The 17,864-nt window shown below is 41.2% G+C and overlaps 1 protein-coding gene across 3 annotated transcripts; it reads right to left on the minus strand.

Moving 5' to 3' along the window:
• Positions 1-1,723: 1,723 nt before the first annotated feature.
• On the minus strand, positions 1,724-15,185 carry CA3 (carbonic anhydrase 3). 3 transcript variants are annotated; one of them, XM_064442474.1, is made up of 7 exons: positions 15,079-15,185; positions 14,807-15,004; positions 11,562-11,680; positions 9,493-9,585; positions 7,542-7,607; positions 5,329-5,484; positions 1,724-4,041 (listed from the first exon to the last, which is right to left on the minus strand). In XM_064442474.1, exons 1-7 carry the CDS (start codon positions 15,113-15,115, stop codon positions 3,922-3,924), a joined length of 789 nt encoding a protein of 262 aa, XP_064298544.1. In that variant the 5' UTR covers positions 15,116-15,185; the 3' UTR covers positions 1,724-3,921. The 3 variants fall into 3 exon arrangements, 1 of the variants encoding a protein (XP_064298544.1); XR_010371421.1 differs by lacking the exons at positions 1,724-4,041; positions 5,329-5,484 and adding an exon at positions 9,109-9,386 and having other exon boundaries at positions 7,547-7,607; XR_010371422.1 differs by lacking the exons at positions 1,724-4,041; positions 5,329-5,484; positions 7,542-7,607 and adding exons at positions 7,615-8,866; positions 9,109-9,386.
• Between the last annotated feature and the right edge of the window lie 2,679 nt (positions 15,186-17,864).

Here is a 17,864-nt window from a genome sequence, read left to right on the forward strand (position 1 = left end):
TAAACTGAAAAGAAGATCCTTTTAACAATATGTTCTTAAAGAAAAGGTGAGTCTGATTTGATCTGTAATTCATCATTAGCTGTGCATGAGCTGTACTCTTTGTTTTGGGAAAATATTATAATATGTTCTACTAAATTTTTGGTTTTGGAAATAAAGTAGTTCCTGGATACATGCTTTGTGCTGCAATATTGACAAAGATAAATGCCAGAATTCACTGAGAAGGCAGGCAGATAGATGAGGTGGAACACACATCTATCTATAAATGCTTCCTTTGCTGAGGCATGAGACAAAATGCCTAAGGAGAAATAGATACTGTTTTATTTTGCTAAACTCACTGGCAATATGAACAGTCTTTAACTCTGATAACTCAGCAGATGAACACCAGCAAGCAGATCCAGGAGAGTCTTTCTTTGCGATACATTAAAATAATATATATTCTTTTCATTTTGTAGTAGAAATGCATAAACGTAGCCGGTTGTGTACCAAGGGTCATACCAGGAATTCACAGTTCAGTTATGAATTTACACGTGACTGAAAGATGCTGCAGCTGGTGGTAAACTTGTTTCAGTTAATAAAAATGCTTTGAAACTGTAGGAATAAGCTTTGTTTTCCAGTAATTGCTTTTGTGAGGTGTGGGAAGCTGGGAGGGTTTCAATGTCTGTCAAAGCATAAGTGGTAATTAATTTCAATCATTTGCCTGCCCTGCTGAAATTAATATATGCATTATATACATTAAAGTAGTCAAGGATTTAGTGCACCACACTGATTAGGGTAATTTTAACTTTCTTTTTAATTCATCAGTGCCTAGAGGCTTTTTTCTCTATTTAATATAGATGAGGCAGCAGGATTGGTCCACATAACATATTCTTAGTTTGTTACCAAGGTAATCAATACTAAGCTACACTATTCCTCAGGGAGAAAGGCAATGGAACAAAACTATGTACACTTTACTCTTCAAGAGAAAAACAAAAGCATGAAGCATATTTGCAATGAGGTTGATGCTTTTGTGTAGTAATAGTTTGACGACAGAATGGAATCAGAGCAAATGCATGAGGGAATAATATAAATTTTGGACTGTATTTTCCTTTGTGCCAACTTACAAAGCATGTGTTTGCTGTTGGAACCAAAACTACTATGTCGGTAGTCGATAAACTTTTGCCCTTTCTGCCTGTCAAAAACGGTATAGGAAACATGCAAATAAAGCAAAGTGCACTAAGTATCTGTTTTTGTGGGCAATTAAGATATTATTTCACTTTAACAAGTTTAATTTTTATGCTTAAAAAGTATAAATTAATCAGGAAATTTCAGAATGAAGTACCACTTCAGCTAACTGATCCATAGTGCTTCTTGCAAGAAACCAAAATTCACATCCAAGCTTGTGATATTCAAGATCAGACAAGAATGTATGAATTTTGGGAAGATGTAAGAGAATGTTTGTGTCCAGGCAAGACATAAACACTTTTTTTGTACCTGAAAACAGAGAACAAGTGATGCTGTTCTGATGTCTCATATTTTTGAGGACCTGTTTGATTGGATACATGGAAACCAGGATTAGATATTGAACTAAACTCCAAAAGCTAAGGTGCCGATTACTAGAGTGCCTCCACCCTTGTATTACAAGCATATGTATTGAAGAAAAGAGTAGGAAGATTTTCTAGTACTTTCAAGGTTTTCTTGTTACTTTCAATTATTACTCAGCATTAGAAATAAAACCAGAAATCAGTTTTTAATGTAAGTCAATTTATTGGTTCTCTGAAGACACAGAAGCCGTTATTTCAAGTGCAGGCAACTAATCTTGTTTTATTGCCCCAATAACAAGAGATTAAAACATCACAGTCCGTGGCTTTTAGGTAGAAAGACTCAAACTTTTGCCTCAGTTATTTGTGTTGAAATTTTCTCAACACCAAGATCAACTGCATATGGATATGAGAAGAAATTTTACTTGTAAGACATAGTAGAGTAGAAAAAAAAGGTTGCTTATGAGCTTTCTGTAGAAACGTCTTAATGTGTTGAGAAGAGGTACAGATTCAGGAGTTTAAAGAAGATCTAAGAGACTTGTAAAATCAATACCATTGCAAGTGCTGCACTCGTAATATCAAAAACTGATCTTCTGATAAGATTAAGCCAATGCCAAAACATCTGTAAACAGGATTCAATCGATACTTTAGTTTCTGCTGACACGAATTTGGTTTTTAAAATTAAACTGCTTTATACTAAGCAAAATGTGCTTCTAATAAACAGAAATGGGCGTTCAGCAATTCCTCGAATGTTTCTAAATGAATATAAAGGATCAAACTCTGCCCTCTGTTTCGTTCCTGAAAGCTCCTGAATTGTGCTGGTAATAACAGCAGAATTTGTCCAATGTTGCCCATTCATTACTTCCCTATCAGAGCACCATTTTTCTAGACAAGGTGAAAAGTGAAATAGCGAAGGAGAACTGGGAAGTGCCTATTCTAGCAATCCGTAATCCTGCTTTTTTCAGACTTTGACATAGCCCTTATAAACGCTGCTGTGAACATCTTTGTGGCAACATCTCCAGAAGAATGCCCTCTGCCGCCTGCTGATGAGTTAGAGGAATACAGACAACCCAGAAGCTTCATTTGCAGGAGGCTTTACGCGCCACCTTTGACCACCCCATCTCCTGTAGGTACAATACTGAATAATCTCCCTGATGGTGAATATAACGTAGCAGATCTTTACTGACATCATCCGCATGTGGGTTCAACCTAGATGGTACTTGTGTTATGCTGTTTAGGAAGCGTGCTGAAATGGTAAAGCTTACATGATGAAAGACAGGGGAAGATGATTTAGAACTTTCTCTCTGCCAGTGATTCCTTGCTCATATCGTATGTGCGAGCTGATGTGTCTCCCCAGAAAGTAACAGCTAAACAGACTCCACTTAGTCTCTAACTACACAGAGTCACAATAAGCGAACACTTTGGTGACTTAACCTGGATTTTTCAGTAGTGGGGAAGACAAATGACACATATGAGTCATCCATAAAGACCCTCTCCATATGCAACAAAATCCCTAATAGGTGAAATCATTAATATGCAGGCTATGATACCGAAAATCAAAAAACAGGCAGAGAGTCAAAACTAAGAGTCCATCATCCTGGGAGGTAACATAGTCAGAGCAGCAGAAGAAAGGCACTTCCGCCTCAGGAATACTAAAGCTGCTATACTAAATACAAAGCAACATGATACCAGCAGTACTCTACAGCTGGATGGGTGAAGTAACAGCAGCAGTGAAAGAAGAAAAGATCAATGGGCAGTAGGACATGGCAAAGACAGCAAATGATAAAATGACAGCAAGGTGTCTCCTCTTCTTCACACACAGAAGCTGAGTATGCCTGATTGTATCCTCAGAATACTAATGTAGTCTTGGGTAACAAACTCTGAACAATAGAGGGAAGGAAAAAATCTGGTAGGTTAAAGACGGACTTACTCTTTGGATGCTTGCACTGGAGGTGGGATATCTGAGGAATATCACTACTAGAGATGCTGCAGGAGCAGGCACTTTACCTCCTGTTCATGTACTGTTGACCCACTGTTATTTCTGCTTTCCTGAACTACTGGTTCATTTTTCTGCCTTTACTACATTTCCTTTGAAATTAATTTTAAATATTGAAACTGAGCCCATTTTTCTTCCAAGACCACATGGCAGAGAAGTGACACTATCACAAATGCTGAGGCATTTGTGGTCAAGATTGATGTATACCTTACATTTCCTTATTAAGGTTAGTATTTGCATACAGTATTTTTTCTGCTTTCAAAATCAGATTCAGTTTTACCACTCAGATTTTCAAGCTGAGAAACACAGATCTGGATCCAGAGGAAAAGCAGTAGACGGCAAAAACTAACTACACTTTGGGGTGCAGGGATTTTCTCACTCAGGTTCAGCAGAGTGAGACTTGAGACTTCACTTGAACGAGGCTCTCACTACCCTGCCCTTCACAGGCTGAGGCGGGCGCCAGTTATCAACCAGTGGGTTCATAGGTTCATTCTCACCGTTCTTGGAAAGGCTACGGAGCTTCGCCATCTGCAAGGAAGAAAAATTAAAGTGTCCATGTGAATTCACCTGGAAGCAGTGTGGACCTTGATGTCTAGAACACACTGAGACAGGAAAGGAATTTTCTTATATAATGACAAGCATACTGGTAGAGATCAGTGCAGCCCAATAGCTAGCACTGTTTCTGTGGCTCTTTACACTCTTCATCCCCAGAAGAGTGCATCATAGAATCATAGAATCGTTAAGGTTGTAGAAGACCCTTAAGATCATCAAGTCCAACCGCTAATCTATCACTGCCAAGTCCACCACTAAACCATATCCTCACGTCTGACCCTTGCCTGGGCTCCCTTTGGATTTTTCTAAACCCACGCTCCCAATGTGAAAAAAGAGTAGGGGCCTCCTGTGACCCTGCTGGAGCTGGACGGCAGTCAGATCATTTGTGAAAATGTGGCCATCCGTGAAAGAGGATGCACATCTGAGTCTATGCAAGGTAGTCTGATAGAAAAAGGTGGTCTGCAGAGGTTCATATTTTGTTCTGTAAGGCAGAGAAATGCATGCCAACTGGATTATGAAGTTCAATCCTGAATTCAGCACTTAGCCGTTGTTCTCCAAATTAATTTAAACTCAGTGTTGCTTTGTTAATTGTTACCCTTTCATCAGAATGTAAAATGAATCTATTCTGAAAACAGTAAAAAGGCTATACTCTAACTTGCACTGCTGAAGCAGAAAATAGTATAAACAAGCAAAAGTTTTAATGCAAGAACTAAAAAGAAGGTCACCTTATCCAGACTGGCTCTCTATTCTTCTTCCTGTGTAAATGCACATTTGGGCTATAGAAATACAATTAGTACATAAATTTGTATTAACATTCAGGTTTGCAGGTTCTAGCTAGTTTAATCCTTCTCACTGACAGCTTTTACGAAGTCAAGATCTGGACCAGCAATTTCTTAAACTGGGAAACCAGCTAGACATTAGCCTCACTTGCCACTTAATGCTGATACACAGAGAATGAACTGAGGCTGCTGTGATGGCTGATTTTTGTGGCTTGGGCACTTCTGCCTATGCAGGTTTTCAGGATCCCAAGAACACTCCAGCTAAAGCTACTCCAGGAGGCGTCTAGGAAGAAAGCCTGATTCTCAGGGTCAGCTTTACAGTTCATTTCAACAGTCCATTCTGCAAGCAATGATTCACAGTCCTCAGCTGAAGCTTTCCTTATCAAAAAAGGCAAGGTAACACAGGGCTTGCAAACCATCACACTGACATACTGAGACACTGTTAAGAACTGGTAAAAGAGAAGCAGAACTAGCTGGAGTTTACCTGGTCTGCACTGACTTCAATCGGCTCCCTCAAGAGAATCCAAGTGATGCACTCTTCGCAGGGGGGTGTAGTGAACGAACCATGGTAGGTCCAGTAGTCCCGAGATTTGGGGAAAAGAATTGAAGGATCAAAGTGCTGAAAAGGAGCCTCTTTCCCCTTAGAGAAACAAAAAATAATTCTCTGCAGTAACTCTAGGGATATGCATCTTGAAAGACATCAGTGTCTTTGTTATTATAAAGAGTCACGCGAGAGATCAATCCCCTTTTCTTCCTGTCAAGCATTTGACCAGCAATTAATAATACCTGACCTTTTGATTCCATTAATAAATTAAAATAAATTAAAAACTGAATTGTGTGGGACCAAAGCAAATTCATTGTTACATTTTTCTATTCTGGAATTATCAAAGTTTTTTTTTATTTTGAGTCACTTGGGAAAAAAGTTAAAGGCTGTGGCACTGCAGGTACCAGTACCCTTTTTATCCAATACAGCCAGGCATTTATCCCAGATTCATTTCAGTCGTCTCTATCTGAAGGAATTTAAATCTGCATGTCTCTGTCCCCCCAAAGTTATTCTCTAATTACATTGTCATGGTGACACTGTCAATCTTTTTGTTGGCACTATTATCCATAATGTAAAAAATTAAAATATTCCCTGGAAGAGTACTGGATCCTGAATGTCTTACAACTGAAGGTGATTATCACCAGGTAAGAGAGAACAGTAGACACCAGGCAACATTTCCTGAGAAGATCTTCTTTTCCACCAAGTGGGATACTCAAGAGAATATCTCCACAGGAGTGTGACGAGACTTCTTTGCCCTCTCAGGGCAGAAAGAACTAAACAAGAAAGTTCAGTTCTCTACTGGTATTTAGGATGCAGTTCTGGAAAGCAAAATCTATTATTCCTCATTCCTTCTCTGATCATGGCGAATCTTCTCTAGTTGGGGACAGTGTATTACCCTACAAAGTGCAATGTGAGGGCTGAAATCTTTTCCACACATCCTTGCACAAAATATGGGTGGAAAGAATAACATCAAGACTCCAAATATATCTTCCTGACAAAATTATTCTGTAAATTCAATTTGAGTTTGCAAATAACTTCACAAACAAAATTGTGCTTTCTCAGTAAAAGTGCGTATGAAATTTGTAAAACTTGCTCCTGGTGATCTGGTGGTATGTTCAATGTCAACTAAAAAGGGACTTTTAGCATTGCTAGAATCATAAAGCTTACCGCGAAGTAGAATTGCTGAAGTATACCTAGAGGTTAGGTTTATGTTAAATAATAATGTTATTAGATGCAATATCACAATTCTCTGCAAAGAACTCCCTTCTGCAGTTGTATCAATGCAATTGGTATGGACTTTGGTCCTTAGATTATTAATTAAACTGAAAAACAGCTTAGAATAGGTTTGCAGTGATATTTGTGCTAGTATCATGGGAAGACAACCTAAGACTGATGCAGAAACTGTGCTGTGTAATCCCTTTTATAAATGAATTCAGTTCCATCTTAAAACTAATAAAGTTTTTAATCTCTCTTACACCGACTGGGAGCTTGCTCCATCATTCCTTCTAGTTTCTTCCCATTTCAGGCTAACTAAATTATAACTCAGTTATATGTAATTGTTTTGGCCACTGCTGTCCTCAAATTCAAAAAGCTTTTCATTTCTTCTTGATATTTGTACACTATCATATTTTTGCAGAGCAGTATCAATAAGACTGTCAATTGTGCATGCAAGGATTGACACAAAATCCTCTACAAGAACAGAATCATAGAATCATTGAGGTTGGAAAAGACCTCTAGGATCATCAAGTCCAACCATCAACCCAACACTACCATATCTCCTAAACCATGCCCTGAAGTGCCACGTCTACACGTCTTTTAAATACCACCAGGGATAGTGACCCCACCACCTCTCTGGGCAGCCTGTTCCAATGCCTGACCACCCTCAGTAAAGAAATTCTTCCTACTATCCAATCTAAACCTCCCCTGATTCAGCTTCAAGCCATTTCCTCTCGTTCTATTGCTAGTGACTTGGGAGAAGAGACCAACACTACAACCTCCTTAACAAAAGTGAGGAGTTATACGTTTACTTAAGTAAAAGTAAGTGTCCTCTCCATAGCCCAATGTATCACCTCTGGTGCTACTGTTAGGTATCAGAATGACACCAAAAAGAGTGAATGTGCAACTATATTATATCACAAAAACTGTTTTGGTACCTTGGTCTTAATGTTATCAATTTCTTCAAGAATTCTCTTCATCTCTGGTTTGGGAGTTTTTCCAACCTGCAATGCAAAGCACAAATACTGTATTTTTTCATCATGTTCCACAGTATCTGAAAGAAATTCAGTACATCCCATCTGTCAAGTTAGGCAGCAGTACTCTCAGAGCATCCAGCACAGGCTGACACAAAATTATGAGTGTTAAAAGAACATCCGGAGTACCAGACTCAAGTAACTGCCTTTGCAATTAAGAGATGTGTTGAAAGACTCTACAAGGTATCTCCCACTGTCAGGAACAAACAGCTCCCCTGGACAGTGTCATCTACCAACCTAGCCCTTGGCTGCTGGTTTGAAAGCAACCCACAACTACTGTGAGACGTATGAGCGCTCAGCAAAGTGTTGATGGTCTGAACAGCTGGAGTTCCTGCAGAGACCGCAAGCGTCCTGCAGCAGATATACAGTCAGATCAGACTCGATGTAAGACAAATTATGAGATTCATGTCATGACCTCAAGTTATGGCGTCACGTTATAGCTTGTGTTCGTGACATTCAGCACCTCCAAAAGCTTTGACATGGCTCTGCATCTCAGAAGAGTAAAGACAGTATGCATAAGACATGCAGTTATTGCCATGTCTTGTTCCAAAACAGACAAAATTAAATTGTTCAGGAGATAACCCAGTCTCTGTTTCAGCAATACCCAAAACCCCAATCATGGAATATGACAAACCCAGAGCAAAACAACAGCTCCTACACCAACAAGCAAGTAGGAAACATGTAAAGAAGGCCATAGAAGAAACAGTGATACTACTTACTTTTCTAGACCTTTTAGCTGACCTTAACATGGTTAATAGGAACAGAATGTTATACTATATAACTTGTGTTTTACAAGATAAAGCTTTAGCCTAAAACAGACCAAAATAAATGACAAAGGAAGAATAATTGAAGGCCATAGTCATAGGGGAGAATCTGGACAGGTGCTGACTTTCTGTCACTTTCAGTTTAAGCTAACCACAAGAAAAAAGGTCAGGCTGGCTCACAGTATAACAGAATTAAACTGACATTGGATCTGGCCTGTCCAGGGACACTGTGGCAGAATTAATTACATCCACTTGCTACTGCTTGTATGAATGCAGCTTACTAGAGATACAACAATAGAAGAACTATCCTCTGACACTGTGTTCAAGCTCAAATGCCCACCTGCAGGTAAAATGACAGGCACATAGCTGAAGTTTGCATACCTTATCACTATTAGATTGTCTGCCTGATAGTGTTTCTCAGTGTCCTAGACCACATGCAGGTTTGATAGTAGGATTGCTTTCTTTCTGTTAAGTTTATAAAAAAATCAATTGGAAGATATCGGTACAGTATTATTTTGTTATGAAGCTGCTGTATTTCAAGGTTAAAATGTTCAGTGAACTTCTTTTACCATAAGTTCTTTCAAGTACTTGGTCTTTTTGGAGCAGGTTCGTTGATCTCCTTTTGATTCCCAGCTCATGTGGGGATCAGCAAGAGACCAAGGATGGGAATCAGTCAGCATAACCTTGCTGACAGGTAGATACAATACCTGCTAGCAGACAAAGGGCAGGAGGAAACAACTCTTCCCATGCCGACTGTCCTCCTCACTCAGTACACATCACAGCACAGAGCTGGTCAGCTATCAGGGACAAAGTTAGCAAGTGTCCCAGGCTTGAAGTTGTGTGTCTCTTGTTCAAACCACCCGTGATATGTGCCACTGGTGTCAGGAATGGTGTCAGAAGTCGGCTCTGAACGGGTTAGTGCATGGAATCTGGAGGGCCCAAGGACATATGTGACTTCAGTCAGTGCATCGCTTTGAATGTTTTCCTGTAAAATGATACAGTGCAGGGAAAAACGATGGCAACTTTTCCCCTGGCACTAGAGAAAGATGAAAAATACAGAAAATTATAAAGACTGAATATTAGCCACTTACTTTCAGGAAAATGCCCACAACAGCCACACCATCAGGTTGTTTCAAAGCTCCAACAAAATTACCATGTTTTGGATTCCAGTGCACCATATGTAACTAAAAGTCAATGAAACCTCAGTTATAAATGCAAGAAATTGGCAACAGCGCAATCTTACAAACTTTTACATTAAATTAAGAAAAATTTCCAGTACAGAGTAAGTAATGGAATGGACGTGAAGGAAAAAACTATATGTAAGTATTTCCTGTTCCTGTTCCCATGCTTCCATGTGCTCACACTTTCTAAAAGCGTTACTTTGCATTTAATTGAAGCATAAAAGAAGGAAAATGGTGTTTACCACACAATACCTTTAAAAAGTAATCAGACAATTCAATTATAAACAGTTCAACCCAAGCACGTGACATGCACACATGCAGTGCATAAAGCACCTACTGATGTGCACTTTGCCTCAAGCAGAGTTTTAGATCTTCGTGTTATGCAGAGAACAGCTCAAGGATTTACGCTGGGTTGTATGCAGTACATATGTTACTGTTTTGTATCTCTTACTACTCTTGGCACATTGTACTGGAAAGGAGTGGAGATAGCGACCTGACATTTCTTTCTCATTTCTACTTTCAACAATGCTGTAGTTTCAGGTTATATTTCAAGTTTTTATACCTTCCAGAAAATATCTGGCTCCTGCATTTAGCTACAAATGCTGCAACCAGCAGTGTGGAATCTCAAAGTAAGTAGTGTCTGGAAAATAGCGCCATACAAAAAAATATTATAGCAGTCTGGTGCATATTTTGAATGAAAATTTTGGACATTTTTTAAAAACACAGTAACAATTATTTAAAATAACAACAAAATAATTTGCCCTGAATATAAATTAATGTATTTTTCTATGTTTCTTTTCTCTTGAGGATAAGGATACATTTGCTAAGGATAAAGGTGCAGCAGCCATATATCTTTGGTTGCATTCTAGCAAAATTTCATACATTCCAGGCTTTCTTCTCCGGTCAATAAATATTTGAGTACTGCAAACAAAAGCAAAGTAAAAAGTCTGCACTTGAACTAACCGAGAAATTGCTTGAGAAAGCAGAATTTGTCTTTTTAGCTGGCCACATAAAGTGGAACACTAACAGTTTGGCTGTGGCTAAGGAATGGAAAGAAAACCCCAAACCATGACCCACAGCCATCTCTGCAATGTTTGTGCACATTGACCCTGCAAAATATCTGCCTGAATTTTCTTCTGTGATAAGTGGGCAAAAACCCTTTTAAGCTCTGCACCTTGATGGTATAGGTGGAAGGCAGGAGAACACTACTGCAGACTTTTTGTGGGCATAGGCATATATTTTGAGCCTATTCTCAAATAAGGTGTAGGAAGGAGGTAACATTTGTTAGCAATTCATGAGCATCAATAGCAAATTAACTTATATTTATTACCTGAAGAAGTCTTCAGGGCCTAGAACAGCCATTAATTTTAGCAAATTTGGACAAAAAATAGTGCAGTAATTTACATTAAAAAAACCCCAACAAACCAAACCCCAAATATCTGTTTTCCACAGTTCCTGAAAATAAACAGAGAGATTTTAAAGCACTGATGTTCAGAAACTAGAAGATAGTCTTTACCAGTCTGAATTGGTTTAAAGGTGGACCTAATTTTGAATGTCAGTTTATCAGATGTGCTTTTAGTGAGTTTTTCTATTAATTAGTAATGCTTTCTAAAACTGAGTAATTCAAGCTACACCAGAAATGGCTAAAAGCCAAAAAATACCAGCAGAAAACAGACCTTCCTATTTGGAAGTAACAGATTGCTTTGTCTCAAATATTTTTAAAACATTCTAAAATACCAGCAAAAACTCTTGCTTGAAGAAACAAATTCCTTGTTAGTATATACTTGCAAAGACACATTTGTTGGCAGATGCAACTTATCCCACTGCACACTGACAAATATTCACAAGTTTCATAGACAGATTTTAGAGAAAAATCCATAGCTAAATACTTGCAGAAGGGGCAATGGTTAATCTGTTCAGATGCACAATCAGTCAAATTCCAGTTAGTACTGAAATCTACTGTTAAAAGTAAGTCCTACCTCTGCTGCATATTTCACTCCATCGATAACATGCTCAGAGCCGTGGTCATCGGAGGAACCCCAATGCAAGTGAAGCTGACGCAGCCTGTAGGCTCCTGTGAGCGGCCCACCTCTCAGCACTGCAATTGATAATTGACATCAACACTAGCTTACAAAATGCCGATGTACACGTTTACTGAACGGGGACCCATACTTTGAAAGCGTGGAGCACCTCTTGTAAACCTAGCTGATTGCTGCTGGGGTCACGACACTCACCAGTTTACAAGATTGAGGCTGAATTCTGTTATCACTGAGATGAAGTCCTGTTTGATGTAAAAACTGTGGAAGCAGCTGTTATGAGTCAAGCACAGAATCAAACCCCAGAAGCCCAACAAGCCCCTTTTCTCTTGGCAAGTGGACACACTACAGTTCCTGATGCGGAAAGAGAAGGAAGGTATTCAGAGCTGATTCTTGTCAAGAAATGGTCTGTTGTGAAGTGGCTGGGGACAGGACTGTGAAATTAACCCAAAGGTGCTACAAAGTGTACCTCTAGTCCATGACTGGCATACCAGTTTGGACAATTAAACAATGATTACAGCATAGCGTGCTGCTTCTAAAGAAACAAGAAAAAAAGATATATTTCTTTAAGGTGAAGGAAGAGAAGAAAGGTCAAATGAATTAGAAAGTGTTCTTGAGCAAGCAAAAGCCATAGTCCACATTTAACATTGCCACCAGTGAAACAAATTAAGAAGCTATTATTTCGGCGTTCTTAGCCAAATAATGCTGACTACGCATCAGTCTGACAGTTTACATCAACTCTGACTTTCAAAACATCACACCTGCTCTTTCAGTTTCTGGATTCTTTTCTCTGGACTGCTTAGAGGATAAGCTCTCAGATATGTTTTTCACTCATTACCTAAGGCAGGAATGAGATGTGTTTCCTTACACAGAAAGCTGATAATGCAGTGCCAGAAGACCTTGTTTAAATAGCATTCAAATTTGAACTTCTACCAATAGCTTTGAAGTTCAAAGTTAACATTGAAATAATATTTAAATCCTCTTGTGCCCAATGGTCTCAAATTAATTCTTGATATCATATGTGTTGGAATACCTACACGGAGCAAGAGGTTTAGGTTTGCAGTTTCTCTTTTTAGTTGGTAGGTGTCACAGCCATTGGGGGGGCAGAAACAAAGCACTGTGTTGAGTTTTAGGCATGCAGTTCCCCTTATTTTTGGAGTTTGTTCATAAACAAATAATCATAACTAACTCGATACAGTATTGAGTAAGCTTTCTGTAGGAGCCTCTAATGGGAAATATGACACAATAATAGCAGAAATTATAAAAATATTATGATTATTGTTTTGCTTTTGAATGTAAGAAGTTTAAGACACATACTCTAAGGCCCACATCATCACCATTATTTGCTTGCCATTTCACACTGGAATCAATGGAAGGCAGGAACTTCCAGGAGCCGAATTTATGTGATCTACCTACATTTACAAGCTAAATCAGTATCAGAGCTGGAAACTCATTTAGCAGTCATTTCTTACAAGTGGCCCTTTCCAGAGCTCAAATACTGTGAAGCACTTGGAAACAGCACTTCATAATGGTATGCAGATCTCTCTAGCATAAAAATAAATCTTTTTAGCATTCAAAATTTCCCATGTGATTAGATTAAAAAAAAAAAAAAAAGGCTATCTTCAAGCTAGATTTCTTTTTCCAGTTAAAATCAGATCAGTGACTACTACTACTTATCCTCAGCTGCTGCCACCAGAGAAGCCAACACATGAAGGTAATGTTTATGAAATGCTTTCTCATGTGTTTTTTTCAGAGCTGTCAAACAATGTATTTGATTCCAGCGGACACATCCCTATGAAAGGCTTGAGCCCTAAACTACTGTCCAGCAGCCTGCAGAAAGTCAGCAACAGCAGCGGGGAGTGAATGTACACACTGGGTGTCCAGAGGAACAACAGAGATGATGGGGAGGGGAAAGGCAGGGAGGGAATGGAGGGAAGATGATTCAGAGGAAGGGCTGCGCCAAGGGCTGTATTCTGCTTGGCCAAATCAGGCTCTTTCTCCAGTACAGCACCCTGGGCAGACACATTCTTGAGCAGCCTCTGTCTAAACATTTCAGCCTTTAAGAAGCTGCAAAGACAGAGCAGAACTACCATGTGAAAATGTTCATAATCAATTTACTTCCCATGCTTTGAGTCATGGCATTGATTTTGTGCTTGTGGAAGGGCATTCCATGTTATAACAAAGGTGCAGTTTATGGTTTGTCTGAGGCCACTGTGCAGAAAATGTAGAAATAAATACTAAAGCACCATACAGATACATAACAAAGAGTCCCTGTCCTAAATAGCTTATATTCCATCGGTGAGATGTGGGACAGTAACAGGTAGCTGTAATAGGAAATAAAGGAGTCCAAGGAAACAATGAGCTCATCCAGATAAACAAGAGAGCTAGTGATCTTTCAATGTACTGCAGATATATTTCATTAATTATATTGCTTTCTAAGAACAAAATCCCAATACAAATGCCACCAAAGCAGATGCAGAAAAATACAATAGAAAGTAACTGTTTTCCATTAATTAGATTGCTTTCCTTCTTCATAAAGGAGTGATCAATATTGCATTCTCTTGAGATGTCTTCACATGATATGGTATCATGAATTTATTCTCCATTTTGACTGTTGTTGCCTTTCTGCATTCAGAGCTACGCACTGATACAGCTCTGGAATCAAGGTCTGAACAATATAACTTAGAGACGAGAGACTGCTCTCTCTCAATTAAATAACAATTCATAAATGCTATTTTCATGGCTTTTTCAGGCTGTGGAGACTTTCTTAAGACTTCCCATTCAACCAGAAGAAATCAACATCAAGTGGGAAAACACACAAGTTTTGGGTTTACGAAGTGCCTCGGAGCACGCACGGAACCCCCCTGGGTGACACTCTCTCCCCTTACACAAAACCTGGGGGACGCAGTGTCCGCGCTGAAGGAGGTGACTTGGGGAAGCGAAGTCCGCCTTCCAGCTGAGTCTGTATTTCAGTGGCGCCCCTGAGACTACAGCCTCCCTGTCCCACCTGAGGTGGACCTAAACATGGCTGGATCCACCAGAATAAGCTCCGGGAGCACCTTTTTTACGTACCCAAGGGACTTTTCTCTGCCAGCCTCCAAAGGCCAGGTGCTGCAGGAAGCGGACTGCAGCAGCGCTTTGCAACCCTCAGTTCCTAAGAAGCCCCAAAAGCCAAACCAAAAACCAACCTGATCGATCAAAACTGTCGTCGAAGACGACTCGGCAGGTGCGCCCGTTGTTCAGGATGGTTTTCGCTGCGCCGGGATCGTAACTGGCGTGCCAAGGGGCGAGAGAGGAGTCGTGCCGCACGTCCTTGCTGTTGATCTCAATGGGCGACTGCTTCTCCCCCTTGGCCATCGGGTAGTTTTCATGCCAGCGGTCGGGTCCTGCGTGGGGAGAGGCAAGGAGATGTCGCCCCGGCTCGCTCCGGCCGGCCCGGCGGCCCCGCGCCCCCACTCACCGTTGTCGCTGTCGTAGCCCCACACGGACTGGGCCATGGTGCCGCTGCCCGCGCCCCGTCCCTCACCCTCCGCGGCGGCTCGGACGGCGCGGCGACCTCCTCCTCCCTCCCTCCCTCCCTCCTTCCCTCCCGCCCCGGGGGGCTTTTTATAGACCGCCGCGGCCTCGCGGCCTCCCCTGAGGGGTGGGCAGGGGTGGGGGGCGGCCGCCGGGAGGTGGGAGCCGCGGGGGCGGGGAGAGCCATTTTCTCCCCCCTGCCGGACGATGCGGAGGGATGGCGGCGGGACCCAGCGGCTCCTTTCATCCCCCTCCCGCAGGGCCCGCCTCAGCGCGCTCTGCCCGGGAGTGGGACGGCGAGGGCTGCGCCGCCCCGAGGGGACCGGAGCGGGCGGGTGCTGGGGGTCGCCCCGCGGCAGAAATGGCGGGAGCGCGCCGCAGCCCCCACGGAGGGACGTGGGGCCGGGCTCGGGTGGGGGAGCGGCTGCGTGGGGAGATACCCTGGTGCACAAACGCGGGGAGCCAGCCAGGAGGGGAACGCCGGAGCCCAGCCCGGCAGTCCGGCCCAGCCTCCGCGGTTTTCCCCTCTGCGGGCCGTGTCTTGGCCGTGGAGTCGCCTGGATGGTTCTGGGGGAGCTCCCCGGGCAGGCGGGCTTCAGAGCTCCGGCTTCACTGCCCTCGCAAATACTCGCGTTAAACAGCTCCGAAAGGCGGGGGATCTGCCTGAAAGGATACCTCATAGCCCGCCAAAGCTGGCCTCTGCCGGCCCCGAATGAGGCCATTCCTAGCTATTCAGTCAAATTCGGGTTTGACGTTGTCCAGTCGATTCTCCTTTGTGCAGGGAGCTTTACACCAAATGCGTTTGTCACGTTGGGCAACTTAGCAGTCGATATTTCGGTCAGGAAAATGGCTGTTTTTTCAGGTGATGGAGAGTTCGTGATTGGTATGGTCGTGTTAGTTGGCTTTGTCTCTACACCTATGTTGAATACTCAGAGGTTTTCTTTCAAATGCCAGCTTTGCTGCAGTCTCTCTTGGCTTTGTCAGTCCATGTTATCACTGCTGCCATTGTATCTATCTCGAGCTAAATACTACCTCAAACTACATACCTCGAGCTAAATAATATCCCAAGCTAAATATTTGAGAGTCAGCCAAGAAGCATCGCGAACCATGGAGATTTCCAACATAGTTGCCGCGAGCTTGCTCAAATGCTCCTTGTACCCATCAGCACTGGGCAGTCACATGGAAACAAATCTGCAGCTTTGAGAGGCTGCAAACCCTTTGAGTTGGTGAGGTACAGGGAGAAGGTTGAGAAGCTGCAATATATGGAGCCTAAGATTAATTTGGTCATATTTCAAGTCCCAAAACCAGCTGGAAGATGAAGGTTCCCCTTCCAGGTTACCTATATAGATAGCTAGGCTAATAAATAACTAAATATGGCCTTTGTTTAGGGCAACTACAATGATTTCTTTAAGCTTGTTTAGTAAATTTTTCTTGCTCTGAGGTGAATAATAAATAGACATCCCCCATTTGAGAGAAAGGTAGGGCAAGATCTCTCACTTAGGAACCTGCATTTGAGAAGATTTATGTAGAGATGTATACGGTATCTTTCCATAGGGATGATATGTCAGTTTGAAACTCACTACACCTTAGCAACTTATACAATATCATAAAAATCATTCCTCATACCATCTTTAAAGATACAAAGATGTGCTCATTATCAAAGTGTCCTTCAAAAAATGTAGTTCCTCATATCTTCCTTAGGCATAATTCAATTAAGAAAATACTAGGAGGTGATTTAGGTACAGTGTTACGGAAAATCACGTTTTTACTTTCAAAGGAGAACTCTGAAACAAAAGAAAACGCAATCTTTTACTCTGCCATCAATCAAATGGATAATGTCACATTTGCTGCAAGGACAGGCTTGTAAAATTGACACCTGTTACAACCTTAATTCAGAAAGCTTAGACATTAATCCTTTTGAAATGGTTTCTGCCTCATCTTCCCAGAGAGAAACATTTGTGAACTCATGAAATTCTAATTGGAGCCGCTCATTTTCTGTCTGTATAAACAGACAGCTTTAATAGGCTTGTTTATTGAAGGCTGAGAGAGACTTTTAATCAACTTCATATATACAAGGATGCTTATTGGAGCCATTTGTGGAGGTAAGGAACATAATTTGTATTACATGACAAAAGATGCAAGTCAGTCCTTTCCCTAGTATTTCAATTAATTGCTCTACATGAGAATTTACTCAATCTTCTCTATTAAGAAGACCCATGCCTACAGCAAAAGTCTTCATATTTTAGCTTTCCAGTGAGCTGGTCCTTTTGCATCCAGAGGAGCAGCTCTTTGTCAGCTTCTGCACATTGCGGCTTCTAGGCACTGACTGAGGCATAAGCGACAAATGCGAGGATCAACGGTGTAGGTACTTGGAGTCAGCCCCAGGCACTGAGTCATATCACAGTGTCTCACTGACTTTGTGGTTGTGGTATTCTTTTCCTGTTGCTTTCATCATCAAAGGTAGAGAAAAAAAGAAAATATAGTAGTTTTATCTGCATTAAGAGATAATCACAATAAAATTATTTTTGCATCCCTTAGGACCTGCCTTCACATGTATACTTTTCTTCTGATATTGGCTCAGAAATTCATTATCATCTAACCTGCATAACATCACTTTCTCTAGGAAGTAAACAATTCTATCATGGAAAAGCCATTATAACTAAGAAAAGGACACAGTTTTAAACATTTAAGAAAAGCAGTGTTACATAGTGCATTTACAGCTGCATTGCA

This window comes from Phalacrocorax carbo, chromosome 2 (assembly GCF_963921805.1).
Source record: "Phalacrocorax carbo chromosome 2, bPhaCar2.1, whole genome shotgun sequence".
Taxonomy (NCBI): Eukaryota; Metazoa; Chordata; class Aves; order Suliformes; family Phalacrocoracidae; genus Phalacrocorax; species Phalacrocorax carbo.

What these genes read in the sequence shown, in the direction of transcription:
- CA3 (XM_064442474.1), bottom strand. Translation starts at nt 15,115, where the DNA reads ATGGCCCAGTCCGTGTGGGGCTACGACAGCGACAACG. An exon ending in TTGTGGGCATTTTCCTGAAA is followed by an intron (nt 7,608 to 9,492) that starts GTAAGTGGCTAA and finishes TTTGCATTGCAG; the next exon opens with GTTGGAAAAACTCCCAAACC. An exon ending in TTGAAGTCAGTGCAGACCAG is followed by an intron (nt 4,042 to 5,328) that starts GTAAACTCCAGC and finishes TCTTCCTTGCAG; the next exon opens with ATGGCGAAGCTCCGTAGCCT.